This window comes from Phytophthora parasitica (genome assembly GCF_000247585.1).
Source record: "Phytophthora parasitica INRA-310 unplaced genomic scaffold supercont2.15, whole genome shotgun sequence".
Classification (NCBI taxonomy): Eukaryota; Oomycota; class Peronosporomycetes; order Peronosporales; family Peronosporaceae; genus Phytophthora; species Phytophthora nicotianae.
The window spans coordinates 148,772-168,272 of NW_008649001.1; the positions used below are offsets into that span (position 1 = coordinate 148,772).

Here is a 19,501-nt window from a genome sequence, read left to right on the forward strand (position 1 = left end):
TCCTCTCTCGCCGTCGTTTTGGATTATTTGATCGTATCGGTCGTACAGATTTGACAGTAGATAGTCTTCGAAGCTTCGGATGGTTCCGATGGGGCGAAGAAGGCCATCTCGAATGCGCTTTCATTCTTCTTATGATGTTGATGCGGAAACTTCCAAAGAAGCTGGGTGAAGTAGACAATTTTGACGAGCATCTGACGCGTTCTGTGTTGGTATGGCAGCTATTTGAACAATTCGTGGCGTTCTACCGTCGAGTGAAATCGATTGCTTACTCTGAGACCCCGGTACCACTATCCACATTTCACGCTGGCGCTCGTTTTGGTGCAATCCATAACATTCTGGTTACAGAGCTGAGTTCACGCACTGTGGTGGAAGAGATACACCAACAAGATACAAAATCCGGTCCAGATAATTCAACGTGTTTCACAAATCGTGACGGCGGCGTGAAGGTTTCAGCTATGAATACAATCGTCATCAACGGCGCTAGTGCTTCAGCCGGCGATTTACATATGCGAGTGCAATTGACGGTTGGCGACCAACAAGTAAAATGCAACGAGGTGATTCAATGTAAACTGCTGCAAACAAAACAGAAGATAAACGACGACACATATGCCAAAGAGCGAGCAAAAGCAGTGAACAGTAGCTCGGATGTGTTTTTGCTCGTCACACCAGCTCAAGCGACCGAGTTTGCTCTTCCTCCAAGATGTGGAATTGTTTCAAGCAACGAATTTGGCCGATATTTTGGACCGTTTGCAAGTCGCGCGTATCGAAGTTTTCTGGAGCCACCAAATATCAATACTGCTTCGTTTCATGAATTACGTCGGATAGAAGGCGTGGGTGACGCAACTGCCGCGAAGATTATCGCTGAGAGAAAAAAAACATCGATTCTCGAATCATGAAGATGCGTCGAATCGAGTGTTTCTAAACAAGAAAAGCAAGACCGCCGAGATTCTGGGCTGTATGCATTGTGATGACGCCGGAGCTGATTTGTAAGTTGATCTAGCTTGGCCGTTGTGCAAATGGACATCCAGCTGCGTTATTCCAGATCCAAGGGAGCGCTTTTTGGCGCAAGGCGGTCATATTTCATACAATCGAAGTATCCATTTGATCGACTTCATTTTGTCTTTCCCCCAGTTCAGTGTCATGGTTGTATGGGGTGCTTGCATTGATCGGGAGGGCAGTGCATTATATTTTGATCAATTATTCCTGAAGTAATTCGGATAGAAAAGGATAAGCAAATCTTACCCCAATTGATTTGACGAGGGGCATTCTGGACTGCCACGGCTGCCTTCCATTTAGTGCACGCCTTTGCTCTCTTGTTGAGCTTGTGGACGATATCCTGCCCTCGGACGTGTTTCCGCGCTGCATCTGTAATAAATACTGTGGCGTTGGTTATCTGGAGCCCAAAAAGAGGACCAGGAATTAGAAGAATGGCGTGTTCAACGTGTTCGTCTACGAGGTGCTAGAGGGAACAACCAGTTCCTGCCAGGCGACGCAATATGTGGACCTGTTTCTACCAAACACGCAGCGAACACTGCTGTAACATGCACGTGTGGGTCGCTGGCAAAAATGCAAACGATCACATTACGATAGCTCTACCAATATTGGGTCGACTCTAACGCAGTTACTTGGACTTCTTGTCGTCGTCCTTCTTCTTGTCTCCGTCCTTCTTGTCATCCTGGCTATCACTGTCTTCCTCCTCATCCTCCTCGGAGTACTCGAACAGCTCCTTGAACTCGCCACGGACAAGTGCCGTGACTAGAGCCGAGCCCAGACAGGCAGGCACCAGGTACAGCAGTGCTGGCTGCGCGGCATTGAAGATGAACATGACGGACACTGTAGCCACAAGGCCAAGGATGTAGAACAGCAGGTTCACGTGGAAGAATGGCTTGGCGAAAGGCTGCGAGCTGCTGGTCACGTTGGCGCGGTGTGCGTCATAGCGCAGCAGCAACGCCACGAAGATACCAGGGATCACGATGTCGCCTAGTCCGAGGATCGAGTTCTTCTGCTTCTCTGTCTCAGTCGCAAACTCACGCGGGAAAATGAGCTTGATAGGGGCGTCGAATGACGTGGCCACCGTGACCATGACGTCCGTACCGAAGACCCAGAAAATGTCGTAGAAGAACAAGCCGCAGAGCAGGATAGCGCCCACCTTAAAGCTGCCGAGCGACAGCGACTCGATGCCCTTGATGGACAACGAGATACCGAAGATGTTGTTGAGCAGGTAGTGCTTGGTCTGGAACCAGGCGGCAGCGAAGGCAGCAGCGAAAACGAAGGTAAGCATCCAGGACGTGGACAACTCGAGCTTGTAGACGCCGTAGAACGGGATCTTCATGTTGTGCTTGTAGACCTTGGGGCTGCCATTGAAAAGCAGTCTCGAGATCAGAGGACTGAAGGCCTCCGTGAGACTGTAGGCACCGATAAGAGCGAAGTACGAGGTGAGCAGAAGGTTCACCAGGTCCTTATCGAAGACCTTGAAGAGGATGTAAAGCCCCAGCAGCACGCCAGAGCCTAGAAGTGGGAACATGTATGCGTCCTCAGCCTTCATAACCTCCTCATTCTTCTCGCCGCTGGCTTCGCGCGCGTGCTTCAGCTTGAGTGACAACGTCGAACCGATGTACACGATGGCGGACGCCGACGTGATGAGCTGTACGGGCACGGGAATGATCACGAAGTTGGACGCCAGCATGAGAGAGATGAGCGCCACATAGCAGCCGCTTTGGATGGAGTCAATCATAGCGAGTCGGTGGCTACAAGGGACGCGCGGAATGCGGAAGTGGAGACTGGTCTTGGAAGTTCCTGCCACGTGGAAACAACTTTTACCGCAGTGTAGTCACTACCTCTCAAAGGTCACTGAAGCGAGTGAGCAGATGGATACACTTCCGAACAATTCTATTGTGTATGCCACATCAGAAACCGAATAAAACCGATATATCAAGACTTGTTACTAGTATATCGGTCTTACCAGTTTTTATTAGAGTTCTGCCTTTGCCCAATCAGAAGAGAACCAGCTTGTCGTTGGTCAAAATGAGAAAGCATCTTGAGAGAACTGATCCTGCTCTTCAATCTACTTTTCTCGACTTTAGCGCAACGCGTTGCACGACAGTCGTCGCTCCATGGCGCCAGTAACGAGTCTACAATAATGAGTTTCTCTAGCGACATTTTCAGTCGACCAACAACCAAGAAACTGTGAAAAATATCAGCGCCCGTCGGTGAGGCACATCAGAGAGCAGTACCAAAAACCACCATGCCTTTGTTGGTTGATTACAATCGCGACGGGAACGCTCGTATCGTTGCCGCGCGAGGCACGTAACCGAGATCGGCACACTGAGAAAATCGAATGCGGTGATCTCTCGGCTTTGAGCGCTGCTTCGTCCAGGATGCCGTGCCAGGAGCGGCGGCGGCACTACGACGGCAGCGCTGACTCGAATGAACAGTAGTTGCGGCTGGCTATTTGTTCCTGCGAGAGCGACAATGTGGGCCGAGCCCTGTCTTATACGAGTCGGATGTTCAGCGCAAGTAAAAGCACACACTAACCATTGTCCTTCAAAAACAAATATCGCCGCCAGAAAAGCTGGTCCCGGGCAGATCAGCCCACCGATCAGTTATACAATAATGGACATGTTGACAACAAGTCCACCCGAAGTGAAGGTCGCGGCCGGAGCCTGCACTGCAACCGTGCAGTCTGCACCACGCAAGACTCGAAGCATTTCGGGCCGACCATCTTCCGCCCTGCCTCAACCGTCGCAGGCAACGTCAGTGTGGAAGTGCTGCCGGCTGTTTCGAAGGAAGTACCAATTAATCGGTACACCCTACCCACAATCTGTCACTTCAAACATGCATTACCAAATCCGGGGGGTAAAACTGAAACTGACTATTGGCGTCATCAGTGAAAGGCGCAGTGCCGCGTGCGCAAACGGTGCAGATCCCTCTAATCGTCCCGTCGCTCGCCCTAAGGTGCACCTGCGATCAAAAACAGACCAGCACCTCGTACCCATACAAAATACCGCTCCCAGTGCGCAATATTCTCTTCACCGAAGCGAGCTATGGAGGTGACGACGATGCCCGAGGGCTCAACGCCCGTGGCGGCCGCAGCTCTCAAGCGCCTACAGATAAACGAGGACAGCAGCGACGACAATCGTAGCGAAGATTGGGGCGCAGACGAGAGTGACTGGCGCACGTCAAGCTCGTCGGAGCCAGCGGCGCGTTTCTCGCTCATCGCTTTGCCCTCCAAAGTGCGGGACTCGGTGTTCCGCAGAGACCGTAAGCCACAAAGGAAGACTAAAGACAGATCCAGCACCGCGGACACCACAGTCACGTCGTCCGCGAACTCCACGCCGCGAGATTCAGAGCTCATTACGAAGACACAACAGGAACTGGAGAACGTGGAGAAATTCCGCATCTTCTGGGACGAGAAGCTCCGCAACACAATGGACAGACTTGCAGGTACCAAAACTAAACAGACCGACGTCGAGGACGACGTTTTCCACTTGTTATTGAAGCTCTACGCCCACCAGGACGTGGTGGCACAGCTGTACAGCAGCTACGAGGCCAACGCTGCAGAGTTCGAGTTCTACATTCCACAGCTCTGCACCTTCCTGATACATGGTAATTACGCCAAACAGCATCAGCTGGAGTGTTTCTTGATGTCCAGAAGTGGAGATTCCTTGCCCTTTGCTCACAGATTGACGTGGTTCTTGAGATCGTTCTGCGACGACGCCAAAGAGTACCAGTCTGAGTACTTGAGCGTCACTGCGTCGCAGGATCAGGAGAATTCAGACTTACTTACAGCAATCGGCATGCGCGCTGGAGTACCAGCGTTGTTGATGAACAGAGGCCTCTGTGTAGAGGAAGTGTCAGCAGCCAAGCCTCACAATCTAGAGAAGAGAAGGTCGATTATCTTCCCGACAGACAACGATCTGGACTCCTCGACTCTCGAGACAGACGAAACATTCGCAGGACATTTACTAAGTAAGAGGAACTCTATCCAGGATGAAGCGAGGGCAGAGGAAGGCAACTCGCAGCAGATCTTGCTGTTTAAACAGACCCCCAAGTTTGTGGAGGCTCTTACAGACCTGGCAGATCAGCTTATCCCGACCCCACGGCCACAGAGGAACAGCGAGCTACGCAAAGGTCTAGCCGAGATTGAAGAGCAGATGCTCCCGTCCGATGTTATTTATCTGCCAATTGGGAACTCGTGTCACCGCGTGAAAGGCATCCGGATCGACGAGTGCTTCACGTTCTCCACTAAAGAACGAGTACCGTACTTCTTGTGTGTGGAAGTTCTGGACTATTCAGTCCCTTCAGCATCTAAGAAACAGCGAAAGAGAAGACGATCCAAGACGAGTCGCAATCAATCTCGAGTCTTCTCGTTGAGACTGCCTTTCAAGAAGACGGACTCCGATCTGATGGTACCAGTTGATGACTCGCCCATGTCGAGCAGTACGTCGCCTGAGAGCGAACTGAGCTTTGTCCCGTCGCCGAGTGTTTCGTCTCCATTGCCAGAGATCGAAGAAGAGAAAAGTCTGGAAACCATGCTTGATGAACCGCTGGATGGTGAGGATGGGGATGATGAGAAGGAGGAGAGTAAGCGGAAATCGAGGAAGAGCTTCCAGGAGGACGAAGGTCTTCAGAGAGCTGGAGAGGAACAACAGGAACGATTGGGCCAGTGGAACACGTCGAGACCTCGTCGACGCAGCATCAAAGAGTACTCTTCCAGCGCCTCGGCGCGCTCTGGTGGTCAGTTTGACAGCTTTTACTCGTCCTGGTTCTCCAAGAAGGCGCAACAAGAAGCGGAAGATGAATTCAGCGCCCCTCATGCTAGCAGCATGCAACCGACACAGACAATCCGCAATGATGAAGAGGATGCGGAAGCAATGGAGCTTGCTCCTGTTGAGACTGACTGTACTGATGACAACACAGCATCGACTGAATCGTCTGAAGGTGTCTTGAATGACATCGAAGTGGAACAGACTCAAGCCAGCGATGTCATTGAGGATACCACTAAAGCAGAGGCGGAAACCTACGATGCAGTGGCTACGGAGTCAGCTACTCCGGCCGCGAATGGAGGCATTTTTTTGTCGCTGTTCTCCAGAAAGCCAAAACTTGAGGTGGTTAACGTGACCTCAAACCAACACGAGAATCAACCAGACGACGCTAAGGAGGATGTACCGGCCGAGAGTAAACCTGCCGAGATCGAAGCTCCAAAGACTGCTACGCCGGAAACTGCTTGTGTCGCGGCTGCTCCGGCTCAGAGTGCAGGCATTTTCTCCGCGTTGTTTGCAAAGAAACCAACGGATGTGTCAGTTCCTGCTTCGATCCCAACTGAGACTTCTGTTGTAGATAAGGAGCCGTCGAAGGAGGAGGCAACCGCATCGAGTAGTGAAGAGTGCAACGAAGCAAAACCTATTGTGGCTCCTGCTGCACCCGTTGGTATCTTTGCCTCTATCTTCGCTAAAAAGCCTGCTGAAGCGACTGCTGTGGCAGCTGATATCACTGTTGCATCGATATCTTCGCTTGAGCCAAGTGAAGAGGATGTTTCAGATGATCTCGACGCTGAAGATGCGGATGAAGAAGAGTCGGAGTCGAACGAGGCCCTTTCTTCCGATAACGACCCTGCTGACCGAACCGAGGCGTCTGTGTCTTCGCTCGACCGCAGTGAATCGGGTATCTCGGATAGTATTGAGGCTGAAGAAGCGGACAGCGAGGATACTGACTCGAACGGAGGCTTCTTTTCAGACGAGGAATATGCCCATGAGCCCGAACCTTCTCCTATGACGCTGCCCGCTGAAAAACCAGCTTCATTTGTATCATGGTTTTCTCGTAAGCCTACAGCTGTCGTGGTCGAGCCAGCTCCTGAGAAGGAGGAAAACGCTACTGCAGTCACTGATACCACTACATCTTCGGAAAGTCCCCCAGATAGTGAGACTGCTGAAGCTTCAGCACCTGTTGTTGACGACGAAAAAGACTCACAGGATGACGCTCTTTTTCAACAAAGAAAACGCGATCTAAGTGAGAGTCTCGACTTTGCTGATCCGACAGCTTGGAAAAAGAAATTCGACCTGGAAGATGGTCTTACGGAAGAAGAACCGGATCTGGAAATGACTGACGTTGATGCAGTGGAGGAAGATGCGGACGAAGAGGAAAACGACGCATCTGAAGATGAGAAGCCCATGATTGTCTTCCGTGAGCGATGGAGTGAGAAGGAAGCGCGCATTCGTCACGAATCTCCGTTCGGTGGCCACCCTGGATGGCGCCTTCTCTCTGTCATTGTAAAGAGCAACGACGACCTGCGTCAGGAGCAGTTCGCAGCCCAGTTAATTGCCCAGTGTGACCGGATCTTCCGGGAATATTCACTTCCTCTATCTCTGCGGTAAGTTTGCTATAAATCCCCACTCTGAGGATCCTCATGATTAACTCGGTTTTGCTTCCTCTCTGCCAGACCGTACAACGTGATCGCCACGTCAGCGAAGACTGGCCTTATCGAGGCTGTACCTGACACTGTATCGCTTGATTCGCTCAAGCGCAACGACCCAGGATACACCACTCTCCTGGACTTCTACACCCGACTGCACGGCGAACAGGGAACCACTGGCTTCACCCGAGCTCAACGGAACTTTGCGGAGAGTCTCGCAGCCTATTCGATCGTCTGCTACGTGTTCCAGATCAAGGATCGCCACAACGGCAACATCTTGGTGGACACGGACGGCCATGTAATTCACATCGACTTCGGCTTCTTGCTCACTAACAGCCCCGGCAGTAACTGGAACTTTGAGCGTGCACCGTTCAAACTCACAGACGAGTTCGTCGAGTTGATGGGAGGTCCACGTAGCTCCACGTTCCGGTACTTCCGATCGCTGTGTATCCGCGCGTATCTGGCCTTGCGTCGCAATATGGACCAGATTGTGCTGCTTGTGGAGATGATGCTGGTGGGGAACGCCGACTTGCCATGCTTTGCAGGTGGTAAGAAGGCGGTGATCGAGGGTCTTCGTGCACGACTCAAACCTGGTGCACGTACCAGCACGTGCCAAGTATTCGTCAACCAGCTGATCGACCAATCCATCAACAATTGGCGGACACGCTGGTATGACAAGTACCAACGAGCTTGTCTCGGAATCCTGTAAGGTGAACTGTAGCGTGGTTGACCTCCGTTTTTTGATTTAGTAGCTATTAGCGTAGGGTAGCGTAGTAAAGAGTTGATTATAAACGAGTAGCTTTCGGAGGCATAAAAAATAATATTCTGTTGTTTTTTTTCGGATTTCATAGTTTATGTATTGAGATACAAAATATGGATTGCAAAAGTGTTACTACCCTTCACTTTATGCTTCGTTCTAAACCTTTAAACGACAGATGCAGATGATGTTGTGCCTTTGAGTACCACTTGTTCAGAGGGTGAGCAGGTGTCGACTCTGTGGTCCTCTCGAATGGTACCGGTGTGTTCGTCGTCGTCCTCTTGGTCAGTATGGGCTGGCGAGCTAAAGTCCAGTTTGTCGATAATTTCTTGCGGGTCTGTTGATGGGATCAAGAAGAGGAAGAAGATCGGCACAACCTTCAACGCACTGCGTATCACAATGGCTAGCCACAGCATCTCGTATTGGTCCTTCGTGATCCCCATCCAGTCACAGACAAAGGCCCCCCAGAATTCGCTCACACTGTAGGAGAGATTGGAAATGGACATAAGCAACGCGAACAGTGTACCCTCGATGCCTCTGGGGCATAATTTAGCACACAACACCATGATCGGCATGGTTTTCAGACGACCAATGACGTCTGCCACCACGTGGTCACCCAGTACAAAGGCCTTGTCTGGGATGCCAACTTTCAGGTTGGCGCGTGTCACCAACACGACGTCGACGAGTGACACGAGAGCGAGACACAGCTGAGCGACCAGGAAGATCTTACGGAAGGACACGTTCGTGAAGAACGTGTTGTACAGCATTGTCCCTGCCATGAGGAAGATAAACCCAATAGCCGAGACCGTTCCCAAAAACTCGGGTGAAAAATGCAGCACGTCCGTTGAGAAGAAGAAAAGTATCTGCGTGTATGCAGGACTGATAGCGTGTGAGATGAACACCCACAGCGCACACATCCACACTACGGGAGTACAAATAGCAATCTTGAGCTGTCGAAGCTGCTTGGTCGCCGAAGACACAAAGTCTCGCTTGCTTAGCGTGCTCTTGGATTCCTCCATGAACATAGAGAACAGTAGTGTCGTAATTGGTCCCAATGCAGCAGCAAAGAAGACTCCACGCACACCTAAACCAGCCGTTGCTGGACCAGACAGGAAGGCACCGAGCATTCCACCTAGCGACGTGGCTATCCACGACAAAGACTGGAGATCATTCGCGCCATTTTCGGGATCTAGTCTCGAGATCTCCACAACTCTAGCGTCGATCACCACGTCGATTACAGCTACCGACAAACTTTGCAGCATGAGCATGAGTACTGCTATAGCTGGTGTTGTGACGAGGTCAGGTACTGCCATAACTAATGTGGCTGCCGTTTGCAGGACACTACACATCATCATGTAGGACTTTCGATGGTAGCCGAATAAAGGCAAACTGTCAGAGAGGATACCGTAGATTGGTTTCACTCTCCATGGAACTTTGACGATCATCTGTAGCAACTGCGACTGTGTCGGCTGTAGGCCCAAGTTGTCCTTGAAGAAATAGTTGACAGCTAACGCTGTGAAGCTGGAAAAGCCCTGAACCACGTACACTACTGTGATCAGCACCAAAAACCCAGTACCGAAGGTATCGCGTAGGTGTTGCACCCAGTTGCAAAACTGTCGGAATCTAGAGACTTTAGCGTCGCTGACTTCATCCTGGAGGTTGGATTTGTCGACTTCCTTGGAGGGAGGTTGTGTCTTGGTCTTGGTTGTTGTCTTGGTGCTGCTGTCCTTGCTGTTGTCCGACGACGTCGTCGAGCTGGTAGTCGCGTCGTCAATGAGCGAGGACGAACTGTCGATCGGCTCGAGGTGCTCGTCCAGATTCAACCGCGGCAGGCGCTCGGACGGGGACGCGGCAGTCTCGGGCGCCATGGTCGACGACTGCGGGTTACAAGTGCGTGGACTCGTACCAGGCAAAACAGCTGAGTTGGCCACATGTCCTCGAACACGATGATAGCAAAGCGGATAGGAAGCCCATGCCTCGACCAATCACCGGATCTGACTCGTTTGTTTCTCACGGTTCCTCTACGTAATAATCCTTGCGGCAAACTTTACGGAGAAAACATTTTTTGGTGAAAAATAGCTTAGAGCTAGTAAAACTTTATCTATGTTGGGGCACTAAATAGCCTTAAAATGTTATTAATTTGTAAATAATGCACCAAACAAAGAAATATTATGATTCACTTTGCACTGTATGGATTTATGTCGAGAATGGATGCCATGCCGCGCTAACACGGCAGCAATATTATCAGCAAAGTAGGGTCATGCATGATCCAGGAAGCACCAATAGGACCTTGAGCCCAGCAAAGCCTCATTAATATTCACAGTGTTTAGCGCAAACGCTTACTACTCCGTCCCATATATGCTGACCCATACTACTCTTTTCTTGTCTTAAAAATGATGCCCCATAATTATATTAGCTTTCAGTACGAAACGTAGTACTATTTTTGTGGTTCTGAGACACAATCGCAGCAACTTCAGGAGAGCATTGCAGGCAGAAAGGAAGTCGCCCCTCCCTCTCAAGTTTATCCCTCGCCATATGTCGAGGCTTAAACGCATTGCCACCGCCGTCCTTGATACACATGTCCATGGAGCATTGAAGACTGAGAAACGCTGCATTCAGCTTCGACGGAGGCAACTCGCAGTAAGAGTCGGCGACGGCCTCTATAAGTTCGTCCATGGTCATTGGAGACTTCAGACGTTGACGAGCTTAAATTGCAGAGAAGAGCGAGAGGTCCAAGCAGTTGAAATCGGGCGAGTTGGGCGGATGGAAGCAAAGCTGGACGTTAAGTCCTTGTTCAGCAACAGCAGTAGCAAACCGTTGGTCACTGGTATCTATGCGGGCGGGGGCATTATCTTGCTGCACTCTGACGCAGCCTCCACGGCCACTAAAATGCCACTTTTCACGGATGGCAGGGAGAAGTTGTTGAATTAGTATGTTTCGGTAGGTTTCTTGGTTAACGCGCCCTTCCATCGTTACCAGCGTTCCAGCAGGTCGCCGGCGGCTGCTACGAACAGCAGGTTTCCGTTCGATGAATGGCCTAATGCCCAATTTCCCGTCAAAGCAGGCCCTTGAATCGAGATCCCAACGGGGACGCACCACCGCAGCCAGCATCATCACCTTTGTGATGTAGCGCTTGGAGCGCACTTGGCGATGTGGGATAGGTTCCCCAGGCAGTAAATAGTAGCGACGCCTAGCCTCTGTCAAATAGAACAGCATTTCGTCCACATGAATCGTATCGAACACGTCGTTGAAATAAAGGGAGTCCGTTTCGACGTTGGAGATGCACCACCCCAACCGCTTGTGTTGAGCGGACAGCAAGAAACCCTTAAGCTTTGGAAAGCAAAAGAGCGAGTGATTCATTATTTAGTGGGAGCTTTCCTCAATTTCCGAGTAGATCCAGTTTCTGAATATCTGGTGTCATCAAGAAGGAGAGAGAGGAAGAGCGGCCAAGCTCGTTACTCCAACACTTCCCCGCGAGCGCTGGTTGCGAATGGTCTCACTCCGATCGACTCGCGTAGTTCACGAAATCGAGTTGTTCCCAGAGCTTTAGTTAATCCGTCGGCCAGCATTTTAGTGGTGGGGCAATAGGTAAGTTGTAGTAGTCCGCTGGACACAGCGTCGCGAATCGAGAAGAAACGACAATCGACGGTCTTCTGGGCCTCCGAAATTTTACCGTTGGAGAGTCTCTTGATGGTGGACTTGTTGTCCATCATGGCAGGGATTGCAGGCCCATCTTGGGATCTCGAAAGCCGCTCCACGAGCATTTTCGTCCATACGGCTTCCTCAACACCGTCGTCAGCTGCCAGGTACTCCGCTATTGTGGATGATTTAGAGACTATTCGCTGTCGTTTCGTTTGCCAGGATACGGGACACCCAAATACCTGAACCAGGACGCCCGACACCGATTTCGGATCTTCTTCGTTGTTTGCCCAGTCTGCGTCAGTGAAGACGCGAACTGGAACTGTATCAGCGTTTCGACGATAAATCAATCCCAATCGGGTGGTTCCAGCAATGTATTTTGACTACCAACAGTGCAACTTGGAAGGGTCGGACGCCTGTTCAGCCACTTGGCTTACGGTGTATGCGATGTCTGGTGACCCGAGAAAGATAAAGTAGAGCTCCAACCGCCTGACGATAAGGAACATCACCGGCAGCTTCTTCATTCTGGGTACGTCGGTACAGAATGATGCCTTGATCCATCGGTGTCTTCCGGGGTCTGCAATTCTCCATCCCGAAACGGCGAAGAACTTCGAGCGCAAACTGAGATTGGTTTAGGGTAGTTGTCTGTAGTTTGTTATCCATTTTAACTCGAACTCCAAGGAACCAATTGATTTCACCGAGGTTCTTGACTCCGTATTTCTCATTGAGAGCTCGCAGTAAACTGACCATTTCAGCTTCCTCTTGATATCCGATAAGGATGTCTACATAGATCAACACAACCAAACCGTTAGTAGAATGGATATACACGCAAGGATCCTCACGAGTAGGGGTTTAACCAAGTTCGACAAGGAATCCGTTGATCTCCCGGTTCCACTCTCGGCCAGCATGCTTTAGACCGTATAAAGCTTTTTTGAGTCGCCAAACCTTTGACCGATTACCTTCTTCAAACCCGCGAGGCTGTCTCACGTAAATTACTTCGGACTGTCCAGCGTTGACGTAAGCCGTAGGTACATCCCCTTGGCGAACGCGCATATCCATTTGGGTCGCCATTGCAAGAAACACGCGGATTGAGTTTAACTTGGTCACAGGAGAGTAGGTTTCAAAGTAGTCCTTAAGAAACTCCTGCGTAAAGCCCTGGGCACATATTCTGGCCTAGAAACGCTCCACTTCCCCGGATCGGTTTAACTTCACACGATAAACAAAGGTTGATCCAACAACGTGCGCTCCTGGGGGCGGATCGACAAGTTCGAAAGTATCATTGGCCTTCAGAGCAGCGATTTCATCTTGGATAGCCTTCTCCCAGCGTACCCATTCAGTAGATGCTCGAGCTTCTTTCAAGTTTACGGACTCTTGAATGACTTCGTGTAAGGCTACGTGAGCCGCACTGAGAGCCGTACCGACAGCTTGACTAGAGAGACGCTCCGACCGACGATGAAGAGTCAATCCAACAGAACCATTGTATTCGGCCACTTGCGCTGGGTTCAGCGAGGGTCCGACGTTCTCTTGTTGGTTGTCGCCCTTGGCTTCATTCTCTCCCGAATTCAGTCCGTCATTGACTATGCGGTTCATATTGGTAGACGTCAGGTCATCTTTGTCATCTTCCCCGACAATCCTGAGCGGGTCCTCCTGTGGAGAAAATGAAGCAGGAATGGGTTGAAGACTGGGAGGTTCTAGAAAAACAACGCTCCGGCTGTGAACAACTCGATGACCTGGTCCAGATACGTAGACAAAGTATCCTTTGCGTTCAGGGTCACTCCCCAGGAAGATACCCGTCCTCCCTTTGGGCCGGAACTTGTACTGAGTTGACCGTTTTTTTCAGGAGGTATGAGTACTACACACCGTTGTCCAAAGGGCTTGATCAGCATCAGGTCAGTTTTGCGTCTCCAAAACTTTTCAAACGGAGTTTTCTCCTTGTCCATTTGGGACAGCACTCTGTTCCTAGAATATACAGCCCTTCTGACTGCATATTCCCATAAGTGGTGGGGAAGCTTGGCTTGAATGAGTAGGGCTCGAGCCGCATCAGACAAGGTGCGATGTGTGCGCTCAACGACACCGTTCTGGTGGTGAGCCTCGGGCTCCGACATCTCCACCGTTATCTCCTCATGACAAACTTCGCGGAAGTCATCGGCTACAGACCCCCACCATTGTCGGATCGGTAGATTCGGAAGCGATCTTGCTCCTTGAAGCGACGGTTCACAATCTTGACGAACTCCCGAAAACAACGAGTGGCTTCACTTTTCTTCTTAATAAAGTAGACGGTAGAATGCCCTTTCCATTTCTAGGCATAGTAGAATCTGTTGCCATTGTAGCTCCTTTGGAAGGGTCCAGCAAGATCACCATGGCATACTTCGTCTTGGGCACAGATCGGTCGAGAGGCCTGGCGGGGTGCAGGAGCACGAGTGATTTTGCTCATCGCAGACTTCACACCTTTCTGAGGGCGTGAGCGGGCCGACGACGTTGAGGCCCTTAACTGCGTTCGATTTGTTCAACTCGACAATGGACTTGTAGTTCAGATGTTCTAGTCGTTGATGCCAGTCCTCTATAGAATTGGGTCGGAGGGCGGCCGAGGCCATGCCAGCGGGCATATCCAAAGAGTAAACTCCACGACAAGCAGATCCTTGGAGAACAGGTTTATCATAAATCAAGCAGTGCTCGTCCGTAAATTTCACCCTTTCATCCCTAGATCGATGAGTTTCTTTACAGAAATCAACGTTCTCCTCAGGCCAGGGGCATAGACGACATTGTCAAGCACCACATTATTGAGTTTGCCCAGTATCATTTTTCCCATCTGGTTACCACAGATGAGATCGCCATCAGCAATTTCAATTGCGTGAGTTTCACAAGGCTTAAGGTCGTGAAGGAGCTCACGTGATCCAGTAACGTGATAACTGGATCCAGAGTCGATGATCGGGGCGTCCTTGAAAATCCCAGGGTCAAAAATGTTTGTCCTGGTTTTCAACGACTCCCGCGACCCTCATTCCCGAGGTTCAGAGCTTTCGTCGCCGTCTTGGGCATCTTCGCATTCATCCGTTTCAGCTTCTTCATGGAATTTGGCGATTGAAGAGCGAGCAGCATTCGCCATACCACTTCGCTTGAGTTGAACGTACTTATCGTGATAGTTCGTGGTGTGCCCAAGCTCTCCGCAGGTATCGCATCGCGCTTTAGAGAAATCACGACGCTTAGTTTTTCCGTCACCATTGAAGGTAACCCTCCTTTTTCCGAGGATGGACTCGGATTGACTTCCGTCGACGCTGGAAATACGGGGCGAAGCTCCAGTAGGGCGCGACTGACTCGACTTTGACAGTGGGGGCTTCTCAATTCCTTGATGGCCAGCGATGGAACAGAGTTTCTGAATGGCTCTATCGATTTCACGAATCGGGTGGTCAGAGTCCTCACGAACAACCAGACGAAGGCTGTCCGCATGCTTAAACCACGCATTGGCAATGAATGAGCTGAGGGCAGCATTTTTCGACTCGCAGGTCTCCAACCCGTGGGTAGTGGCCGTTGCTGCCATGGCTCGAAGTCACAGAGAGTATTCTCGATATCTCTCAGTATGCCGCTTTCTCTCACTGGCTACTCTTAGCACTATCTGCTGGTTGGACAACTTCCAGCTGAACTCAGCTCTTATGTCCTCACAGACTCGCTCAAACAGGCTCGTTCTCAGATAGCGTACGTTTGCTACGTACCACTAACTGGCTACGCCTCGGAGATGCTGAAAAGGGAGAGCATTTCTCAGTCGATCCAGCAGTACCAGGCTATGAAGATCTTCCTGAGTACAAAGCAGGGCTTCAAAGCGCGTAAGTCAGAGAGAAATGCCCGAGCCAAGAGCTCCGGGTTGGGGCGTGCCATCGAATTCTTCGATCTTGTAACTCTTGATCACCCGATCGTACCGGGCCGCGTTGGTGTTTACTCGGTTGTGATCACGATTGTTTTCATCACGCCCCGCATCTCGAGGATTCTCGCCCCGAGCTGGGCTCATGCGTTCGGCAGCAGGAGGAATCCTCCGAGGAAGAGGAGGGATCCCCTCATTGAAGGCACCGGCAGGTTCGTCACCATTGGGTTGCTGATCGCCGAGTGCTTCTTGACGTTGGGGCACATTTGAATCCATATTGCAGTGACCGGAAAAGATAAGCAGAGCTTGGGGCTGTTAACCTGTTGAGCGGACAGCAAGAAACACATAAGCTTTGGAAAGCAAAAGAGCGAGTGATTCATTATTTAGTGGGAGCTTTCCTCAATATCCGAGTAGATCCAGTTTCTGAATATCTGGTGTCATCAAGAAGGAGAGAGAAGGAGAGCGGCCAAGCTCGTTACTACAACAGCTTGGCCTTGTTCACGTCCGTGAGCAACGGTTTAACGGTGTTCACATGAGCCACAACTTGGCCGCTTTGTATGCGACGATGTAGCGTGATTCGTGACACACCAGAGTCTGCAGATGCTGATTTCAGGGTGCTTCGTTGTGCCAACGGGGTGTTACGTAGCCTCTCTATCTTGGCGGAGAGATCCTCTTGGGGCGGCCGCGCTGGTGGTGGTGGGAAGGAGAGCGTTGGACGCCTGTCCTGCCTTGTTCCTCCTTGGCTCGCTTCCACAACCTTGCCAACGTCTTGCGGTCGACACAGAACTTAGCCGCAACCTCCTTCATGGCGCCCGTGCGAGGAACGTCTTCAACCGACCGTTTCAACAGCTCCGCGACCGCGTCTTCTCTCTCGTTGTCACTAAGCTCGCGCCGCTTCTTCGTGGGGGTGTGCGATGGCATTATGTCCTCAATATAGAATTGAATAAAATGTCAAATATAGCGAAGCTGGGCGATATCTATCATCTATACCCCCCTCTCCCAGGTCATATAATGCCCCCTCAGCCGCTCATTTTACTAAATCGAGGTCAATATGAACCGGTTTGACTAAATGAGCACACGGTTTGGACCGCGCGACTGAGATGCATGTTTTAAGACAAACGTTGATCAATTTGAATGAAATTTGACAACAGAGGGACGATAAATCATGAGATGGGTCAATATATATGGGACGGAGCAATATTCGTTAAATTCTGTTTTGTCTTGGCCGCGAGGAGCGGCATCCAGGGCCACCGAAAGTAGAAAATATCATAATTTCTGAAAAAACACAAGTATTGCTTCCTCGTAAAGCTTTTTATTCATGGAAAAGAAAAACTGCATATTTAATGGAGATGAATAAATACCTCTAGCATTTTATTCTTGAGATAAGGCTGTGATGTCGCTTTCTGGTGGTCCTTACTGCGACGGACTTGACGATAAATCGTTGCAAAATCACAAATTACAAGGTTATTGATAAGTTCAGCAGAAAATGATTGATCAGATCAATTGTGTAAGAAATACAATCTCTTTGTGGCAAAATTAAGCGATTAACACGGGAAGACGAAGCTGTGATGTATCATTTCAAGCTGTTGCGACGGACAGCGTAACTAATAATACAGACGGTAGTGTTTTGGCTTTACAATCTTAATAAGAATATACATCCATAATACCATTATTCATTTTGGGTGATGAAGCAATGCTATTACATTTTGTGGCACTGGTACAGTCTCCATCCGATAATGTATTGTAGCAAATTGCACAGGGGATCGGCGGGGCAAGGAATAGCTTAGTAGACTGGAAGCAAGCAAAGAACGTCTTCCCACCGAGCACTTTGGGATTAAAGATGAAACCTCAAAGGTGACAACCCCCTTTCTTATTGACTAGCCAACGTATACTTTAACTGCAACCTTTTACTCAGCCACTATGCACAGGAACACGACATTCGCCACATATTGCGCAATTTGTTCCTCGTAATCGAAGTGTACAGACCGCCGTGACGTTGGCGTCGTGCGATTGCACGACGACGCGGAATGGGTGTTATCTGAGTTTATCAGAGGCGCAAAGGGGGTCGACAAGGAAATATCCAGCGGAGCAGAAGTACCTGCTGGAGATGTGGAGGGAATCAACGACGGACGATGCGGATCTATCACTTCTCCGATTTTAGACTCTCATTGGGATGCGAATGTGCCGTCGGTGCCAACGGATACCTCGTGGCAAAACCGCAGTTCTTGCAGATGATGGATTTAGAAAATGAGGAAGGGAGTGAAAGTGATTAACAGATTGGAGTTGTGAATGGTGCTAATTGTGGTGCTGAAGATGGCCAAGTCACTACGGACAATGAACTTCTGGATTGCGAGCAGACGTTCTCGAAACAGATGTGGGTGTAATTTTTTGTCGGAGTAATGATTGTACCTCTGATAATGAAGAAGAAGTTGGAAGTTCGGATCCTAAAGACGATGACATTTGTGAGCTCCTGCACCCGTCCGATGGAATCGCAGGACTTCCCAGATTTTGCTTCAGGATCGTTCTCTTCTCTGTCCTCGCAGCCTGAGCGCGTTTCAGCTCGTCAATCGCATTTTCGTGATCACCATTTCAGATCGCAGGTGAACTGCTGGGCCGGCTGGATAGCTTGCTTCAACTCATATTGAGCGTTGCCAATTTGCATCTTAGTCGTTTTGGTGAAATCCTCAAAATATGGCATTTCCTCTGTTAGTTGGACTAACCTATGCTCGGCTTTTCGAACCTGAATCCCGAGCTGGCTTGGTTGTGGTAGCAATGTGCTGCTGTAGCAGCTTCTCGAGTTCTTAAAATCTTTGCTAGCGTTGGAAGCATCAGCCAACGCATGCGCGAACACGACACAAATTTCTTCATGTGTTCACTTCACCTTCAGCTTCATCTCCTTAAACCTTGCGCCTCTATCAACAAGTTCTCCGTCAAATGTCTAGCTTCCTTTGTGACCAGCAGAGCTGCTCTTGAATCTGTAAGTTGACTTTCAAGTGCTGCTTTCTTTGTTGCCACTTTAGTGGTAACTCTTTCAAACCTTAACTGAATGGCGAGAACGAATCTAGCTTCACTTTGCCTACTCCTCTATTAATCATGCAGAGAAATTCGCATCTTCAACTCCATGTGAGACGTTCCCTTCTATGTTTTTGATCGTGATACGACTGATTCACGAGCAACTGGCCATGTAGATAACGCATGACATTCAAGTGAAGAATACGCTAATTTAACTTCGTACAGGTACCTGGAGGGTTCTGCTCAAAGCTGTAGAAAAACGTATACGAATGTTGCAACTTGCCATCCTTCTCGGCAGTTACCGCGCGGGCGTAAAGAGAGAGCAACAGAAACACCTCTTGCTAAAGCAAAATTGACGAAACAACCACATGGTTGCGATAGCAAACTCAACATTAACGCTAGGGCTTAAAATGAGATTGATATGCGGACTCAGCGAAAGATATCATCGTCGTAGCGGTGAACAGGTGGGAGGCGTAGCACATCGTATAAAAACCGCGTTTTACGACGACTAATCATTGCGAACGCAACTTCAAACTCTTATATAGGAATTCAATCGGATTCTTGGTAGAAGTGACAATGCTGTCTGCAATTGCAATCGGTTAAGAGCTGCTTTCTTTGATAGATTGAACAGCAATGATCCAAATCACACGAAGGATTTTGCTATCCAGAACCGCTATACGTACAAAGTACTGTTCTTCAACGTTTCCACATTCTCCATCTGCAAAATTGGAATTGCTGACGATATTCATCACCATAAGGCTCTTTGTAACAGCTGCTAAGAACACCAGGAAGCATGCAACTAGTTGCGATTGCAAGACCTCGTATGTAT

The 19,501-nt window shown here is 49.8% G+C and overlaps 7 protein-coding genes across 7 annotated transcripts; 2 read left to right on the forward strand and 5 right to left on the reverse strand.

Annotated features, from left to right (window-relative positions):
• Positions 1-1,393: 1,393 nt before the first annotated feature.
• Positions 1,394-2,843, reverse strand: PPTG_08028 (hypothetical protein). The gene has a single exon (XM_008902929.1). The coding sequence runs from the start codon at positions 2,732-2,734 to the stop codon at positions 1,622-1,624; it is 1,113 nt and encodes a 370-aa protein (XP_008901177.1). The 5' UTR covers positions 2,735-2,843; the 3' UTR covers positions 1,394-1,621.
• A 1,038-nt stretch (positions 2,844-3,881) lies between these two features.
• PPTG_08029 (Atypical/PI3K/PI4K protein kinase) lies at positions 3,882-8,254 on the forward strand. The gene is made up of 2 exons (XM_008902930.1): positions 3,882-7,369; positions 7,439-8,254. The coding sequence occupies exons 1-2, from the start codon at positions 4,044-4,046 to the stop codon at positions 8,118-8,120; spliced, it is 4,008 nt and encodes a 1,335-aa protein (XP_008901178.1). The 5' UTR covers positions 3,882-4,043; the 3' UTR covers positions 8,121-8,254.
• On the reverse strand, positions 8,235-10,215 carry PPTG_08030 (hypothetical protein). The gene has a single exon (XM_008902931.1). It carries the CDS (start codon positions 10,034-10,036, stop codon positions 8,336-8,338), a length of 1,701 nt encoding a protein of 566 aa, XP_008901179.1. The 5' UTR covers positions 10,037-10,215; the 3' UTR covers positions 8,235-8,335.
• A 365-nt stretch (positions 10,216-10,580) lies between these two features.
• PPTG_08031 (hypothetical protein) lies at positions 10,581-10,844 on the reverse strand (the record flags this gene model as incomplete). The annotated part of the gene is made up of 1 exon (XM_008902932.1): positions 10,581-10,844. The coding sequence occupies one exon, from the start codon at positions 10,842-10,844 to the stop codon at positions 10,581-10,583; it is 264 nt and encodes an 87-aa protein (XP_008901180.1).
• A 30-nt stretch (positions 10,845-10,874) lies between these two features.
• On the reverse strand, positions 10,875-11,528 carry PPTG_08032 (hypothetical protein; the record flags this gene model as incomplete). Its single annotated transcript, XM_008902933.1, has 1 exon — positions 10,875-11,528. The coding sequence occupies one exon, from the start codon at positions 11,526-11,528 to the stop codon at positions 10,875-10,877; it is 654 nt and encodes a 217-aa protein (XP_008901181.1).
• A 4,009-nt stretch (positions 11,529-15,537) lies between these two features.
• On the forward strand, positions 15,538-15,930 carry PPTG_08033 (hypothetical protein; the record flags this gene model as incomplete). The annotated part of the gene is made up of 1 exon (XM_008902934.1): positions 15,538-15,930. The coding sequence occupies one exon, from the start codon at positions 15,538-15,540 to the stop codon at positions 15,928-15,930; it is 393 nt and encodes a 130-aa protein (XP_008901182.1).
• A 381-nt stretch (positions 15,931-16,311) lies between these two features.
• PPTG_22306 (hypothetical protein) lies at positions 16,312-16,581 on the reverse strand (the record flags this gene model as incomplete). Its single annotated transcript, XM_008903342.1, has 1 exon — positions 16,312-16,581. One exon carries the CDS (start codon positions 16,579-16,581, stop codon positions 16,312-16,314), a length of 270 nt encoding a protein of 89 aa, XP_008901590.1.
• Between the last annotated feature and the right edge of the window lie 2,920 nt (positions 16,582-19,501).